We start from the raw sequence: 18,063 nt of genomic DNA, 5'->3' as shown, positions 1-18,063 counted from the left end.
TGAATTATTTAATGACCATTAAATATAATGTATATGATCAAAATATGAATTAATGATAGTAAATAAATAAATATTTACAAACACATACATACAATAACCAACTGCTACACATACTAGGAGTAACCACTGCATGGACTATAATAATATATTAATATAATACAACAAATACCCATACTATTATCATGCCATGGTTACTTTCCTTGTACTATTACCAGTGGCTGGAAGTATTTTTGCGAAAACTTCAAAGCAATTCAACATTATTAAGTGATTTTAATTTGTTATAAGGAACTTGAAGAGAAAAAACATGTATTCATGAAGACAGCACTGATCACAATGAATTTATTTACTGACGATTAATTTATTTAAAAAATACTTTTCCTTTTTTTTAACCTTTGTTTTTTACATATGTGTGAATAAAATGCAGAATATTATTTTTATTTACATCTTTTATTTTGTTTTGTTTCTTTTAAATTAACAGAAATCTTCCAACGTTCCAGGCGGAAGTCCTTCTGACGCACACGCCTCGCTCTCGGGGTCTCTCTCGAGATTTGAGACGGCAGCGTCGACGATGACGTCAGCACAATGCAGCGCGCACAGGTCGCCGTCTGATTGACAGGCAGTACTTCGTCCAGCAGAGGGCGCCATATCAGCAGAAAAGCGTAACTCGTGTGAACCAACCAGCCTTAGAGTTGAAAGTACGACTGCAACGTTCAACGACTCACTAAACAAACAATAAAAGCATTACATAGAATATATATTTAAACGTGTTAACAAAAATAACCACTTTTATGTTGTCGACTTGGTCATACGATGTTTATTTGATTCAGGAAAAAGGGGAAATCTGTTAAACTATTACATGTGGCGGTCACATCAGAACTTACCTTTACCAGCATGTAAGTGATGCTAAAAAAAAATCGTACAACACACACTAGATTTTTTATATTATAGACATTTTATAAAGTTAAATCACCAGAGCTTCTTTACTCCTAGTTATGGACCAAGATCACACACTAGCTTTTTAATTTGGAGATGTGGAGTCAAATGTGATCAAATATATTCTTATAATGTGACCTGCCGTCCACAAAGACATGGCGACCTAAATAACACATTTTTATCTGATGTTCCCTTCACATCAGTAGATGTCAAAAGAAAAAGGATATTGGTTTATCTCGTTAAGTTTTAAGACATAAAACAAGATTTAAAACGTAAAATAAAGGGTAGGACTTTTAAATGGGATTATTGTGCCGTCAAGTTGTCAGGGAGGGTTATCTGTTATAGATTGTTAAGATAAGCACATACTTCCATATACCATTAAGAAGATAGATTCAACTTTATGAATCCCTCTGGATATCTCCTACGGAAGATTTTGAAGGACTGGAGGACATGCGTCAACAAATGTCGTCATCAGACTTGTACTTACTCAAAGAAAGTTTAGTGAACATACATAGAGTTTGATACTGTTGTAACAAGTGATTCTTTTTTCTTCCCATTCTCCACCAGGGGGCGCTACAGCCTGTCTTGTGCATGTGTCGCTAGATCAAGATTCATTCAATAAACGCACGTTTTAAATGATCAGCGAGAACGTTCTCTCTTTATTGTATCCATTTTTTTGGAAAAAAAAAGAAAATGATCTTTGTAGTTCTCTTTTGTTAACATTTCCAGATTCTGTACAGAATGAAAAGAACAAAGCACTGCTTAAGAACAGAGGCCAATTTCAAACAAAAACAAATAACAGAAGGTTTTACAATACAAATTAGTAGTAAGACATTGTCTGAAGTGCAATGGCATATCTCAGATGGGTTAAAGGTGAAAATGAAAAACTTAAAAATAAAAATACTTCTCTATTTTCCAACAAACAGTAAATTCTTTACAGAGTAGAGACTGTATTATCTGATGTATTTAAACCTGTAAAAACATATGTACAAATAGCCATTATCTTTATATACTCTTCTCACAGTCACATATATGTCAGCACCAGTAAAAAAAACAATTCAAATAAAACAAAGAACATCAACAAGTTTTTTTTGTTAAAAATGTCTACAGACTTGGTCCCAGTACAGGATAGGATTTTGGGGGAAGCTTCCAACTTTCACTTGTTCTTTCATTGACCTTTGACTATTTTGCACGGACTGTGTCATGGTTTCCAGCGTCTCGCCCTGACCAACAACCTCAGTTTGAAAACTACAAACAAAGAAACAACAGATGTTTTAGGTGGAACCACAGACGCTCACTGGCAGGTGCTACTGAAGACAGCGATGCTCACAGGACTACAGGCATGATGGGCGAGAGTTAAAGGGTTGGATTATACAACACCGACGACTATATGGGGACAAGCGAGCAGTTATTTTACAGAGAAGGCTTTTTCGGTTCGTTATAAATTCAAACATCCACAGAACGCTCTTTCAAACCAGTACCTTCTGCCAGCAGTGATCGAGGTGAGAATGATCCTCGCACAGGCTTGTCTGCCACGCCGACAGAGAGGCGGGATCTCATTGGAAGCACTTCTTTTTAAGGATACGATCCGCAACACTTCTGGTCAAACACTGGTGGAAACGCTTGGACGGGGTCGAGTCGAACGTCTTAGCGGTTCAGGACGATGGTTTTGTCACCCTGGGGAGTGCGACGCAAACTAACATTTTTTTATGAGTTTTCAAAGACAGGTCGGGGTCTGCAATGGAACGAGCAAAGGGCCTTCTGTGGGTTTTCGGAAGTCACTTGTGGTGTTCAACACATTCGGTGCTCAGTGAGCTTTCGGCAGTTGTGATGCCGTTTGTCACATCCATGGTGGATTGAATGCTAAATTAGCCGTTAGCTGCTGCTCTTGCTTATTTGACTGTGACTGTAAGCCTGTGTGTCACTACAACCTCAGCGTGGAAATGGACCCCCCCCCCACCCCCTAACTTGACAGATCACCAAACCATACAGTTGCAAAGAAGAAGGTCCAGAGGGTTACCAGGCCTGTGGAAGAAAGCACAGGAGAGGAACACATGGTGTGTGACCATATCTTGATAGTAAACGCCTCGAGTCTTCTTACGCCGATCGATCTGCAGCGAGCAAAACTTGCTTCCAACATGGAGCTTCTGATTGTTTCTTGGAGGGGTAACTAATGAAAAACACAGCCGTCTAATGGTCTTTCATTAAACACAAGACATAATGATCTCTCGCACACAAAACAACAGATCACATGACCTCAGTTAAATCTTTCGGATGTTTTGGAAAACGTGCCCTTTCTTGCGACTGGTTTGAGTTCCCAACAGTATAAACCTGTGTCCAGTTTCTTTGCTATTGGTTCGGGAAAAACTCCTCCATCCAACCGTCGCTCGAGTCCAGCTCCGCCCCGGATCCGTCTGCCAATCCAAACGCTCCTCCCCCGGAAGGCGTACCCCCATACCCATACGATGATATGTCCTGATTGGCTGTCCTTTGGTAGCCCTGCGGCTGGCTGCCAACGCCAACAGCCCCCGGTCCGTATGGTCCACTCCCACCTCCTCCTGCTCCCATCCCAGGCCCCAAACCTGCCATCCCACTCATGCCGGGGCCCATGACACCTTGGTTCATTCCTGGGTTCATGACCATTGGTCGTGGTTGGTTGGTCCTTGGCTGACCACTCATATGAGGGCCAAGCATTGGGCCGCCCATACCTGCAGCCGGGTTCCCCACCCTCGGGTCTATCCCCGGACCCATTCCCTGTCCCTGGAAGTGTTGCTTGGTCATACGTGGAGGTTGGCCTGGTTGCATTCCGTAACCCTGTGCAGAGCTGAAGCCAACCATGTCCCCTCCAGCTCCCCCTGTAGTCCTTCCAACAGCGCCTCCCATTGCCTGCTGCTGGGGCCAGCCCCCAGCTCCCATGCCACCTCCACCTGGTCCAGCTCCCAACATGCTTTGTAGTCTTTGAGCCTGGGCTTTGGCATTCGGAGGTCCTTTCATGGGTTGCTGGCTCAGGGAGTTCATAAGCATCCCCTGTCCACCATAGCCTCCTGGCCCGCCACTGCCAGGACCTCCAGGCATACCTCCAACTCCAGGCCCTGCTCCTGCCTGCCGAGGAGGCCCTGCAGCTTGGTTCTGTTGTGATGGAAGACCAATGGAGGCTTGGACACTTTGGCTTTGGTGCTGCTGCTGGTGGATCATATGGCTCATGGAGGGGTTGAGTCCATACAGCGAACCCTGATTGCCCCCCTGATTCCCATAGGGGAGGCCCATGTCAGTCTGGGGTCCCACTGAGCCACCCTGGCCCTGGACGGAACTCATCTGGACGATCTGCTGCTGATTCTGCTGCTGCTGTTGCTGCTGCAGAAGACGAGCGGCCCGGATGTTCTGGAGAGCTTGGCTCCTTGATGCAAGATCTTGTGGCGGACCTGGGAAGTCAGAAGATATTTGTTTAAATGCTGAGCGATTGTTTTTTTTTTCTCGATCCAGAGGTGGAGGAACTATGGTAAAGTGTTTATAGACAATTCAACAAAGGCTACAGAAGAGTAGGCAAGTATTTTTGATGCAACTCCACCTTTCAACTTGAGAAACAAATGGTTTAAGATGGGACCAGGTCATACGCTATATATTGCTCCTAAAGGCTTAGTTAAATCCTTATCCAATTTTCTACTCACCCCCATGTCGACTAATGGTTGGGATTATTTTCAGAGTAATCTGTTCATTTTCAGAGTTATAGACAAAATGTATGTTAGATTTTTGGGTCTCACTCGATTGACTTTACACACAAACTAGTGGCTTGTTGCATTTAGAGCGATCAGCCCGTCAGCTTTCTTCTTCTTCGTCTCCTGACCAAAAGCAGCCAACCGTGCAGACGTCATAGTTAAACGTGTGGCTAAACTTGCTCAGAAGACGTGACATTACCTACTGTTATTGAGCATGTCAAGATGTTTCTTCGCCTCTCTGTCCACATTAAAAGTCTGCAGGTGACTCGTTCTCTCCGGCTCGAGCCTCTCTCACACAAACCTCTTTCTCCTCTGAACCATTTTCCTCTCGTCTACCCATCACACTCACAGCATCTTCCCCTTCAGACCCCCTTCCCTCCCTTGTTCCCTCCACTCATCCATCTCTCTGACTTCACCGGAACTCTGGGGGATCCACGACAGACACGTTGCTGTGGTAACAGGCGAACGGAAGGAGATTTCTCGGGTTTTTTCTCTAACCTACTGGAGAGACGTCAGGGGGCAGAACAGTCTGTGCCAACAGAATTCAAACGGGACGAGACGTCATCGTTTTCATGCGAGTAGTTATGATTGCATTAAACTGTCGACCTCTCTCCGTTGTTGTCGACCCACGTGTCTCTGGGTGTCATAGTTACCTTGGTATTGATTGACTTGGGGGTACGGGTTCCTTTGGCCCTGGCCCATCTGTCTCGGGAGGTGCTGCTGCTGTTGGAGCTGAGCGCAAACAAAAAAAGCACAGGAGAAGAAAATCATCAGCAAAGACCGGAACGTGGAAAAAAAGAGCAAGAGAAGAGAAAACAATGAGTTGGTCAACGTCTACCTGAATCAGTATTTTTTTTGGATAACAATCATGTTTGAGTCACAGTCCGAAATATAAGGTACTTTATCCTTTGAAGTAAGATATACCAAAGCTTTCAGAGAGTGAGCAGTTAAGGGGTTATCCTATAATTCACTAGTTGATATTGATTTAAGCAAGAAACCTGCGTTGAATTTAAAAGGTGTGGTGTGTAATCTGCAAAATGTCTTTTTATTTTCACCCATTTTCTACTCAACCTCTTGTCGTCTTTAAGTTTGTCTTTTTGGACTAAGAGGAAAAAAGAAACAAGCTCCAGTTGCTACATTAAAATGAACATGCATTTTGTCTATAACTCTAAAAATGAACAGATACTCTGAAGATAATCCTTAGTCGACATGAGGGTGAGTAGAAAATGAGTGAGGTTTGAATCTTTGGGTGAACCATCACTTTAAGGTCTCAGAATAACGTACATAATTACTACCACAGCAACAGATTTCAAAGAAACTAGTAATGAAAGACACGAAGAATACTACAAATGTACCTGCTCGGCCAGAAGCTGCTGCTGTTGCCGCTGCTCCCGGAAGAGCTGTTGCTTCTGCTGCTCCATCATGTGCATCTGCACCCTCTTCTCCTGCTCCATTGCTATCATTTGTTTCATCATGGCCGCCTGCTGCTGGTTGCCCACGTAGCCGGGCGGTGGTCCCGATCCTTGGTTGGGCCCCACTCCGGATGCGACACTGCCTCCCGGGTGCGGTGGCGGGATGGCTCCCGGTGGTCTCGACATCCCACCGACAACTTGTTCCTAAAGATGACACAGCGTAAAATAACCGTTGAGAAAGACTGACAATGGAGCGGACACGAATCAATTCAGGTTTCAACAAATGAACACAGAATTTTTTTTTTTTTTTAAGTATGTCGCTCTTGCTTTTAACACACAGTTGTTGCTCAGAGATTTGTCCACAAGTGCCATCTAGTGGGCTCTGCACGTGACGAAGAAGCTCCATAGATCTGAAGCTGTTGATGTGAGAACTCAAGTGGTAATCCTCAAGAAAACCATTGAAAACGTGTAGATATCAGTTATTAAATGAAACCCCTTTCATAGTGTTTGACCAAACACATGTACCTTTAGTTGCAGCAAACCTTCAAACAAAGAAATGAGCTCTTATCGTGTGTATATCCATGTATGGAGTAGAGCTACTGAAAATGTAACTCTTAAAACAGGCTCATGTTACCCTATAAGGAGCACGTGCTCACCTGCAGTATTGATCAAGCTATCAAAGATTCAGCTCAATGAGGGTGGACGTCGTGAAAAAAAAAGAGTGTCAGGACCAGACAGTAAGTATAATGGTCTCCATGAAACAAGTGTTTGACAAACAAGTTTGTTTTCTACAACATTTAAACAACTTTATTAACATGTGAGCGGCTCGACCACACAGGGAGGCTCACCGGCATAGAGCGTCTGCCAGACATATCGATGCCCGCAGCTACCAAGTCTGACAAAACGCAATGATAGGAAGTGACCAACGGGTGGCAGTGGTGCTCTGTGAGCATGTGTGTGTGTGTGTGTGTGTGTGTGTGTGTGTGTGTGTGTGTGTGTGTGTGTGTGTGTGTGTCTCACTGGCCTGCTCTCAGCAGATGGCTCAATCATGACGGTTCTGATCTACGCTCTCTCTTCACTGCCCCCCCCTCACCACGAGACATGGGCGTCCACTAGACGTACAGGAGCAGCTCTCGATTACGAACCCGCCTTTGATGGTGGTGGAGGCGCGACCGAGCGTGAACGATATGTGGAAGACTGACAATGATTCCAGTCAAATTTGCTCTTTGAAAGGGAAAAAAAAAGCGAGCAGCTAAGCATCATGGGTGCTCAGACACCGGTGCATATGGAGAAGAGCGTGCGGCTCAGTGGACACATAAAGAGTCCAGAGACTCTCGGAGAGAAAAAAAGATGGAAAGAGAGAGAGAGCGAGAGAAACACTGAGGCAAGAGGGAAGCAGGTATCGTGGCAACAGTTGATGCAGGAGGGAGCAGATGGCATTCGCATGAGTCGTACTAGATGCAGAGTTGGAAACCTGCAGCACATGCTCGACAAACACACAAGCAACTCAAACCAAGATACGCTCCTGTTACTCTGTTTGACCTTTCGTTCCTATTTTGATCCATGGCTTTCTTCAATCTGCAGTGAACAATAACACAATCGTTTCAAGTCAACCAGTCACCGATCGCAGTCTCAAGTCAGTGCGGCGCACGGATCAACAAATGTGGGTCAGACGCCGTTTGTGGGTGGAAGCCAACAATGTCGCGTACAACCGTTGAGCAGCAGGAGAGACAGACTGACTTTCTTACCGGGTGACGACTGCTTTACTAGGCGTGTGTGGAGACAAGCTAGCTTGTACATGGGTTTCTGTAAACTTCTCCGCACCACCGTGAACTCATCAAAGCTGCAACATGACAACGCATCACTCATAGACACACACACGCCTGTAAGAACAGTTGCGCCCTGCAGCAAAACGTGTGCCGTCTGCGCTCGTTGAGAGTGAAACATCTGTCACCCACTTGTGTCGGACAAGGACTGAGAACGAGCAGAGGGGTGCGTAGACCTTGGACCGCTACAGAGAGGCGTCAATGAACCCTCTTATATATAAATAATAATAATATATAATAATATAAATATATATCATGCTCTTGTTAACACTTATTGTAAACAACAAGAAAGTAAAATGACTTAAATATATATTTTCAGTCATTTATTTGACATTTAACATTTTTAAATAATGCACTCGGGTTTTACATAATGTCATTTTAGCATATCAGCTATGCATATCTACTGCTAGTAATTATTAATTTATAACAAATATGTACTATAACAAATATTCACCAACTTAAATAAAAGGCCCATTTCCCTCAATATATATATATATATATATATATATATATATATATATATACATATATATTCTTTCCTCTAGTTCCGAACCGTGTTCAGGAACCATCAACAGATTCTGATCCACAGACCTCAGAACCCGAGCTGGGGTGTAAGGCTGGATCAGATCACTGATGGAAGGTCTGACCATGAATAGTTCTGAAAGTAAGAAGCAGAATTTTAAAGTTGATCCTGAAAGAAACTGGCAGCCAGTGAAGAGATTTAAGGATCGGAGAAATGTGAGTTCTTCTACTAGAGTAGGTCAAAATTCTCGCTGCAGAGTTCTGTACTAACTGCAGGCGAGACAAAATAAAAGCCAAGGGCGGTCACAGCAAGTTGTTGCCGTAAACACGGGTACATTTTTCAGGGCATTACAGCATTAAGTGTGGAGGACGGTCAGGAACACCCTGCATTGTACGTAGATGTTGGTCAATGTTAGACTTGTACGATGATGAGAATTATAGACTTTTCGATAAGACTGAAACGGATGTTTAGGAAAAGGAAGTTGAGAGTTTGCTGTCAAGACAAACACAGAGATCATTAGGAAATAGTGAGCCTTAAAGAGTGAAAGTACAATATCGAATTCATACTTTGTAAATGTACATTTAGTTCAGCCTGCATCAAAGTCTGCCTAAAAACTTCAGCTTCTTTCCTGATAAACCCCTGGGTTAGGTACCAAACCAGAGCTGTTGAAATGGTACTTGCGTAACGCAAAATTTGTACATCAACTTGAACATGGGATATTTCTCAAATATCGAATGAATAACAATAAATACACTTTTTCTTTCTTTCACGATAATTTTCGCGGTTTACTAAAGTCTGCGTGAGGCGAGTGCAGATGCAAGGTGAGAGCGTGTCCTAAAATTACTGCCATGACTCTATTATTTCTATTAAAAACTCATCAAAATTACACTAAAACACAAAAATTCCAACTTCACTCAATGTCTTCTCACCCTCATGTAGACTAAGGGCTGGGATTGTTTTCAGAGTACCTCATTCTTTTTTAGAGTTATAGACAAAAATGTTTATTTTAATGTAGCCCAGGGAACGAACTTCCTCCAAAAAGACGCTTAAAAATATCCATACGCTTCCATAATGCTCGTCTGTACTTCCGTTGTTGCCATGTTACCCGGAGTACTTCCGGTTTTAAGGCCTGTTAGTATTTCAACGCCTGCCACAAACAGGCGCAATATATAAATATAATTTAAATTTTGGTCTTTCTTGGAGTATCTGTAGACATTAGTTGTACTTAAAAGGTTTCTAAAGATCTAAAACGTCATGGCCCAAGCCTGACTTTGAAACAAAAACCAACACACAAGACAATCCAACAGAGCAGAGGTCGACAACGAGATCAACATCTTCATGGTAAACTAATGGGTAACTGATCTTAATAAGTTGTATATAAAGATAGTATTTGGTACCTGTTGAGGTTTTGATTCTCCATCTCTCTTCATTGTCAGCAAAGCTAATACCTTATTCCTTAAGTACGCACTTCCACGGACGCACGCGTTTACACCCGGTTCCTCCCTGAAGAGAGTTATATTTAAACTGCTGGAGTAGAGTCTTGCTACCCACAGAGGTCTGTTTAATCTCTAACATCTCTCCACTCTGAACTTCCTAACTGGCCTATTTCTGAACTTCTAAATCTACACCCCCCTCCCAACACACACAGACCATGGAAACATTGACAGTGGGAGGAATATGCCCGCGTTAAAAGCGGGTTAACAGGGTCTCCAGGGTGTCTACTCTAACCAGCAGTGAACCAGGTGGAAGCCCTGCCGTTGAGCGCAGAGATTCGTGAGGACACGCAGGGGAGGATCAATTGAAGTTAATGAATCCCTGCAGCATGAGTGCTCTTTCCAGACACCATGCTTAACCAACCAATCTCTTCACACACACACAAGAGTGCACATTGGTGTGAAAGATAATGAAGTTTTTCTACATTCTTGTTGTATTTTGTTGCTAAATAGATGTCGTATTTTCGACATTTTGTTGTAGCACAAACTCATCGTTTCCTCTTAAGGTTCATTTGTGCAACAGCCTCGAAAGTCTCGTTAAAATCTCAACGCACGAGACTCAACCGAACAAAGGCTTGACTTTCTTTCGTTCACATGCACTAAGATAATACACATACCCAGTTGCTAAACACAGTTCTGCGTACAATTGTAGTAGTTGGGAAACTTTGTTGGGCTTTTTCCAACATTGTTTAGACTTTTTTTTTTCGGTATATAAAAGGTGCACCGAGACGCATTAGAGAACCAGAATTTAAACATCGGGTACAACGGATCAAAAGATACAGTAAGTCATTTCAAACGATCCTTCCAATGTTATATGTTTTTTATGTTTGTGCATTTTTTAACAATAACCTTAACCTTTTTTTTTGTTTCGCCCCAATTACTTTTGTTCAGGTGACAGTGCTGCTAGTTTCAAGCTAGTTTCCGTGGTAGTAATGGACAAAGGGGGGATGAGCAGAGGACAGATTCTGCTCGTGACAGCCAGGAGGAGGAGGAGGAGGTAGAGCAGCGACGGGATGAAATCACTTGTGGTCAGGGAGGGTGAGCAGGGACAAACCACATTGAGAAAGACCAGTGCTAGAGCATATCACCTTGGAAACAGTCACCATGGAAACCTTAAAGACACACGCAAAGTGAAGCGGTGATGGAGGCGAACACACGTTCAGTGTTTCAAGTGATAGACGGTGCAATGAAGTCATATCCAGGAGCTGAACATGTGGCCTCGGACAGCGGAGTCTGCAGCTCGTGTCAGTGACGTCACTGCGACAACAGTGAGCGCCGCACACGCTCACAACTGCTTCCACGTCGCCGTGTGGTGAAGGTGGCTGGTTATCAAGTACCAGGAAATATCAACAAGAGGGTTTGAATTATTCACAGCCGCGTCCAGTGCAATTACACAGCAGTTAATGGAGGCAAATGTCCGTCCATCCCCTCTTCACTCTCCCCTCGCTATGACAGGAAACTGCCTTTTTGACATCACGCCGTCCCTTGTCGATTACACCGTGTACCAACAGCCCTTCCTCAATCCTCACCCTTATTTAAACCGATGCATCATCTCCTCTTCACTGCAGTCCCTCCTTTTCTTCCCTCTCTACCTCTCACCCCTGCCATCCCCCTCAATTGCCTCGCATTCCACGTTTGTTTTTCTGCATCCTCACTTATCCGTCTTTATTCCGGCAGTTGTTCAGTTAAAGCCATGATCTGTCCCCGCCTTACCGGCTCCCTCTCCTCACCCTCCCCCACACTCTCTCCTCACCCCTTCTCCTTCTCCTGATCCCGACTGTTGTCTGTTGTGCTCCATCTACAGTGTATGGCCGTGCAACCTCCACATCTCTTTGTCTCCCCTCCCTCTGTAAATCTGTAAAATGGTCCCCATTATGCCTCTCCTGCCTCCCCCCTGCACCCCCCACCCCTCTCCAGAGAAGCCATTAGGTGCTGGTGTCAGGCTATCATTCTTTTCCTCGCCATCTCTTTTTCACTCCTGCCATATTCTCAGGATGATCGTCTCTCGCCCCCCCTCCCTCCCCTGCTCTCCATCTTTCTTTCTTGAGGTCCTTCAGGCACTCTTTCTTCTTCCCTCCCTCCTCCTCACATCTTCTCACCATCTGATTCTCCTCTCTTCTCTCCTCCCTCCATCTTGATCCCTCCACTCCCCACCTATTCTTACAGACTCCTCTGTTCCGGTGAGGAGGGTTTTATGCGAGTCCATTACTCACTAGACAAGAGGCTTAACACCGACTCCATAACTACAGAAGACGACTGAAGCTACAATGTTGGTTTATTGAAGACAACAATTCTAAAATACTTTCCACTCAAAAATATAAAAAATGCCAAGCTTCATAACTTGCATTGTCCTAATGTATTGAGGTCAGTCGGTAACACCCGCAGTTTAAAAATGATGTGAGGTTTAAATAGATCAGCTGTTCAAAGAAATCCAAATTTGTGGAATGAGGCTTCAGGAAGCAGTATCATTATTTTCCGAGTCCCAGTAGATTAGGCTTAAAAACTGAGGGTGGTCTGGTTAAAATTGTGTATCTGTCTGCCAAAGATTATACAGCAAAAATCTAGTGGGCTCTGATATTGATCATTATTAGCTATGCGACCGCTAAAACGGTGGTCAGTCATAATCTTCCGTCATAAATTGACCTTAGTAAGAAATCTGTACACACTGGGAAAATAAAAGATTAAGTCCACAAAAGCAGACCAACCACCTAAGATTTCTGTAAATGTTGAACACAACAGATGATTTGGTTTTCCAGAGTTCCATGTGGATTTAGGAAGACTTAGAACTGATGAAACTGCCACAGTTCCTGTCGATCATTCACATGACACATCAAGACTAGTGATGGACTATGTTGCACTGAGGGATGTTTGACCATGGTGACAAACATTTGAAAATCTGAGTGATCCAGTCACTCATCTCTTTCAACATCCTTTGTTAAAGCAACATATTCTAAATTATTTTCATCTTGTCTCAGTTGTTTTCTTATAAGATCATGGAACTTCTAAAAAATTGTAAACCTGTCTGTCTTAGCTGTATGCTAATGAGCCAAGTTGTTAGCATGTACAAGGAGGTGGATTTATTATTGATTTGGTCAGATCGCGACGTGCCGACGGCTCCTCTCTGATGTCGCTCAGTTTCGCGGGGAAACGGATGCAAGTCCCGTGAAACTGAGCGTTATGAGTGATTTTTTTCTCCGATCATGTTTGCAACAAATATCGCATAATTTTCCTTATCTAATCTGCAAAAAACTCAAACACACAAGAGTGTTTGGAGCATAGTCCCTGTTGTATTTTCCATGTGTCTTCTACACTAAGCCCCTGTCTCTGTGCTGCCCCGTCTCCTATCTCCATCGCCCCCACAAGCCCAGCGTTGTAGGCCATTAATCTTCCTCCCTTTGCTCCTCTGATTTACCTTTCACGTTCTACTGCAGGGAAGGCGGAGCGAGGGAGACGGGCGACATCTTGAGAAGAAGAGAGATTGACCATCGTCCAAGCCAGCCTCTCAATAACCCCACAACAGCGTATTATTTGCTACCGAGCCAAAATGGCCTTCGGTAATATGATGAAATTTGCTGTGACGACTAGAAATGGCTCTGAGAGAGTCAAAGTGTGGAAATACCTCCATTTCCCAACTGCTTTATCACATTATTGCATTCCAGCCACTGCTCTGTTCATCTGCCTTGCTTCACAGCACATTCTGCACATTACTATCCATTCCCTCTTCTTCACTCTCATTGATGGGAGTGTTCGTTGAAGGAGGAAAAAAGTGGAGATAATTAAGATAGATTTATCCTCCAAGAATGAAAAGACAATTTCACAATTGGACGGATACTTCCTGCTACGGTTTGGTAAACCACCTCGACCGGAAAAAGATTTTCTCCCCTTGTATTATAGAGTTTGACCCTATCAGACTGAGGCGTGAATCCTAAACTTAATTCTATAATGTGATCCTACATGTGGAGGTTGGCTCATGACTATGGCTGCACGATATTGGAAATATGTGCGATATTGATATTGGTGTCTTGAAGTGCCAAGTACGTGCAAGTACTGTAGTGGAGGTCCAGGGGATTATAAAAGGAAAACGATGCGATATTTCCCTTTCTTTTATTCCCGCACTTCGATGCCGACATGATCGAAAATAGAAAAATCTCACTTATAACGCTCAGTTTCTCGGGACTCATCGGTTTCCTGCAAAACTGAGCGACATCAGAGAGGAGCCGCCGGCGCGTCGCGATATCACCAAATCAATAATAAATCCATCTCCTTGTACACGCACCCATACCAGTTTTTAAATGACGCTAAACTTAGCTCATTAGCATATGGCGAAGACGGACAGGTTTACACTTGTTTGGAAGTTCACAATCTTATAAGAAACAACTGAGACGAGATGAAAATAAATTACAATATGTTGCTTTAACAAAGGAGGTTGAAAGAGATGAGTGACTGGATCACTAGTTTTTGAGTAGCTCTTAATTAATTCTTACTTCCGTGTTTACAACTTTACAGAATGTGACAACGATTGGTCAAAGTGTATCGTACATGTTGTCGATATGCATATCGCACGTGCCAATATTGCGATCAACATTTTTCCGATATATCGTGCAGCCTTACTCATCACCTATGATGACAAAATACACAAAGGGAGCAGCCACTTTAGTTGCTACAGTTTTTAATGTTCATCAGCCGTCACTTCCATATGGAATGATAGGATCAACACTAACTTGACCTCTGCGAATCAGGAGCTGTAATGTGAGACGAAAACATCACAGACAGCGAGCTCCTGGGTCACACATTAACAAGGTTAAATGTTTATTAAACATGACCAGCTCGCCTCCTTCATCCTTGTTTTTGATCAAACTTTTTCTTGGGTTGGCGCCCGTGGAGTACACAATAGCTGGCCATCTTGCTCCTGGGAGAGAAGATGCTGATCCGGACAGAACTGGAGTACTCTCCACACAAAAGTGAGCCTCCAAGAACCAATTACTGTGACCAGACACCGTCGCTCCCGCCCAACACCCCTGCCCTCTCCACCTTATCACCGGCACAAAACAAGAGCAATGAAGGACTGATGAAGAGGGAGGGGTGTTGAATAAGCTGGAGGAGAAGAAGGGAAGCTGCCGGGGAAGGAGGGATGGAGATAGAGGAGGAGACTGTGGGATAACCCAGGGCAAGAGATGGATGTGTAAACAAACAATGGTTTAGAAGGATAAAGAGGGTGAGCTGCAGGAAAGGACAAGGGAGGTGGCGCAGGAGAGGGAGCCAGCCTCGGTGAGAAAACAAGCTTGACCATGTGTCTGAGTCAACAAAGGCAGGGAAGAAAAGAGGTGTGGAGGCGGAGGAAAACACTCGAGAAACCAGACGAAGAAGCAGAAATGGAGAAAGGAAAAAAAAAATGCTCAAGTGATTCTAAGATGTGGAGATCAATAACCAGCAAAGACGTGATGAACGGAGTGAAGAAAAGCAAGGGAGTGTTTTCCCTCTTGTGAGGAGGTGGGTGGCTGGTGATGGGGTGGTGGGAATTAAACGACGAGAAAGAAAACTAATTATTCTGTGATTCTGCTAATTAGTTCTGACTTTACTGACAAGCTCTGCCAGGCAGCAGACGTTTAGCAGAGGATTCGCACAACCCTGATGGTCTGGCAGGAGAGAGGCGGAGGCAGGAGGGGAGGAGGGATGGGAGTAAGAGAAGGAGAAGATGGAGTGAGATTAATGAAGGCTCGTAAGGGCACAGAAGCAGGACAATGGATGTTGGGATATAGGCTGACGGCGCAGGAGGTGTGTGTGTGTGTGTGTGTGTGAGAGGGGGTGTCGTGGTAAGAGGGAGGGTCTCTGAAGTCGTCTTCCTATAAATCCTTCAAGAAAGAGAAGGAAGGCGAAGGATAGGAAAATGTTACTTCAGCCGCCGTCACCGGCGCCTGATAAATAGTCTTATTGTCATTGTAGCGATAAACATCATCTTGTCTTAACACTGATTCAACAGATAATCTACGCATTGCCTTAATCTTCCAGCTTTGAGGTTGTCGTTGTTTTACGAGCACGCTTATACAATGTGATTTTTTTCTTAGAAGGAAAGGGGACGGACATCGTGGGCAAGTTGAAGCTATGATGCTAACTAGAAAAAATTGTTGGGCTTCATTGTGTCTGGTGATATTTAACAACACATATTTTAAAAGGGACAAAGTAAGTTTTTCACACGCTTCCATCCATCACCTCATCAAGCTCGTTCCATCAGAATCGTTTCTCTTCTCGTCTATTAAACCAATGCAATATATGCCCTTTTTAATGTTAAATATTAGGAACCGATCTTCATTTGGATCCATTCGAGTTCTTTATTCGAGACTTTCCATACTAGCCGTTTGCGCTCTGGCGGGTGAATGCGTGCCAAGCTATGTGCCTCTCGCCCCAGCATTCTCTCAAAGGTTACACCTTCTATCTGTGGCACCCACACAAACTCAGGCTAATGGTTAATGGTTACCTGCAGAAAGTACGAGCCTCGAGGGTTAAATTGCAGAGTATGGAGGGATAAGACCTAACACGGCGGGAGAGGAGGGGGGAGAGAGACGGAGCGGTGGCGAGGGGGAGAAACAGAAAGCAGTGGTGACTCACTGGGTATGTACTGTGATGGTGTGAGTGAGTGATACGGAAATCTAACCAGAACTACAATGACGGCTCGGTTGATTTAAGCTCCGTTATTGTGTTTCACAGTCCCAGGAACGAGAAGAAGGATGTGGATATTTCTATCCTCTTCCTGCATTCTCCCACTCTCTAGCACCGGTGGGTTCTCTAGCCGCACGAGAGCCGGATCATTGATGCGCTATTGATCGACGCTACTTTCTTGTGCACGAGAGCACGTGTGTGTGTGTGTGTGTCCTTAGAGATTGATGTTATTCTTTCAGTTTTTTGCTGCAGGAAAATCAATGACGAAACAAACCTTGTGTGTTCATACAGATGTTTGTGTAACTAACAGATAAATAGATATTAAATAAAATATTTTTCATTAGCCATTTGCTAACCCTGGTTAGCAGCTCAGCCCGCGGGTGATCATTAACACACTAATGGCTACATTGTGAGCTAATGCTTCCACCGCTGAACCACAAAAGAGAAGTTCTTGTACGGTCGCTGCTGAGATTGATTGGGGTTTGCAGGGCAACGTAGTTAGCTTTGCTCATTGACCATATGGAAATCAATACTCGAGGCCCGAGGACCGACAAACGACGCACACACACAAGCAGATGCAAACATATACACAAATCTATTCTTGCAGGGGTAGACATAAGTTGGGGGAAACACACGCAATCACCGAGAGTCGGCGCTGAAAATAACGTTAATGATCGGACCATTAGGAGCGAGGCATGAATCAGTGCTAATGGCGGCTCCAGAGTATTGATGGATTGTTACAAGCGCACAAAAAAAAATAGAAAGACACGAAATGCTGCGGCTCAAAATACAATTAGACACATCGACCAAGATGAAACACTGGTGTGTGTGGACCCATCGTCCAGATTGTGACGGATACATTTATGATACGGCGGCAACGATAAAATATATTGTGAAGCTGTAGGAACAAGGATGTATTTGTAGTATTGCCAGATTACTCGACTCTGGTGTTGCAGAATTTACGACAAAGTCGTAACTGCTTTCTTTGTTTGTAAACCATCATATGTACAAACACTGTATCCTCTCGCCCTCAGTCATCAACGGGTTCTATGGGGAGTTCATTGTTCCTTAAACTGCGGAGAACGTAATGACTGCTGCCACAAAACACAAAAATGAACAAATGGTGCGAATACTGTAATTTTACAAATCTAGTTATCCTTTATTATAAACACTTAATTGAAATATAAACCATACAATTATTATTAAAAAAATAATTAATTGAAACAACCAAAAAAAAAAAATTTATAATAATAATATATATATATTTTTGATGTAAAACATTGTAAACATATTGTGGACATGATAAATAAGTATTATTATATAAGTAATATTTTCGTACAACCCAAAAAGAAACCTATGTTTAAGTAATTGAAGAAAATAAAAGAAACATGGAAGTATATCAGGGCCATCGGAATATTGAATGGTTGAAATTAATATTTTAAATGCTGTAACTTTTAATTTATTTCTTAAAATGTTTTTCTAAAATAAATATAAAATAATAAA

General features: G+C 43.4%; 1 protein-coding gene across 1 annotated transcript in view; it reads right to left on the bottom strand.

Moving 5' to 3' along the window:
* Positions 1 to 1,581: 1,581 nt before the first annotated feature.
* The window catches only part of maml3 (mastermind-like transcriptional coactivator 3), a 65,259-nt gene continuing 48,777 nt past the window's right edge, over positions 1,582 to 18,063 (bottom strand). Inside the window, exons 4-6 of the mRNA XM_087801126.1 lie at positions 6,005 to 6,265; positions 5,303 to 5,381; positions 1,582 to 4,355 (exon numbers count right to left, since the gene is read on the bottom strand). Coding sequence (XP_087657252.1) covers positions 3,283 to 4,355; positions 5,303 to 5,381; positions 6,005 to 6,265 — 1,413 coding nt within the window. The 3' untranslated portion in view covers positions 1,582 to 3,282. The remainder of the gene's footprint in view (positions 4,356 to 5,302; positions 5,382 to 6,004; positions 6,266 to 18,063) is intronic.

The sequence above is a fragment of the Callionymus lyra genome, chromosome 1 (genome assembly GCF_982586985.1).
Source record: "Callionymus lyra chromosome 1, fCalLyr1.hap1.1, whole genome shotgun sequence".
Classification (NCBI taxonomy): domain Eukaryota; kingdom Metazoa; phylum Chordata; class Actinopteri; order Syngnathiformes; family Callionymidae; genus Callionymus; species Callionymus lyra.
Note: the sequence above shows the minus strand (reverse complement) of the source record. Positions and strands in the feature narration are given on the sequence as shown.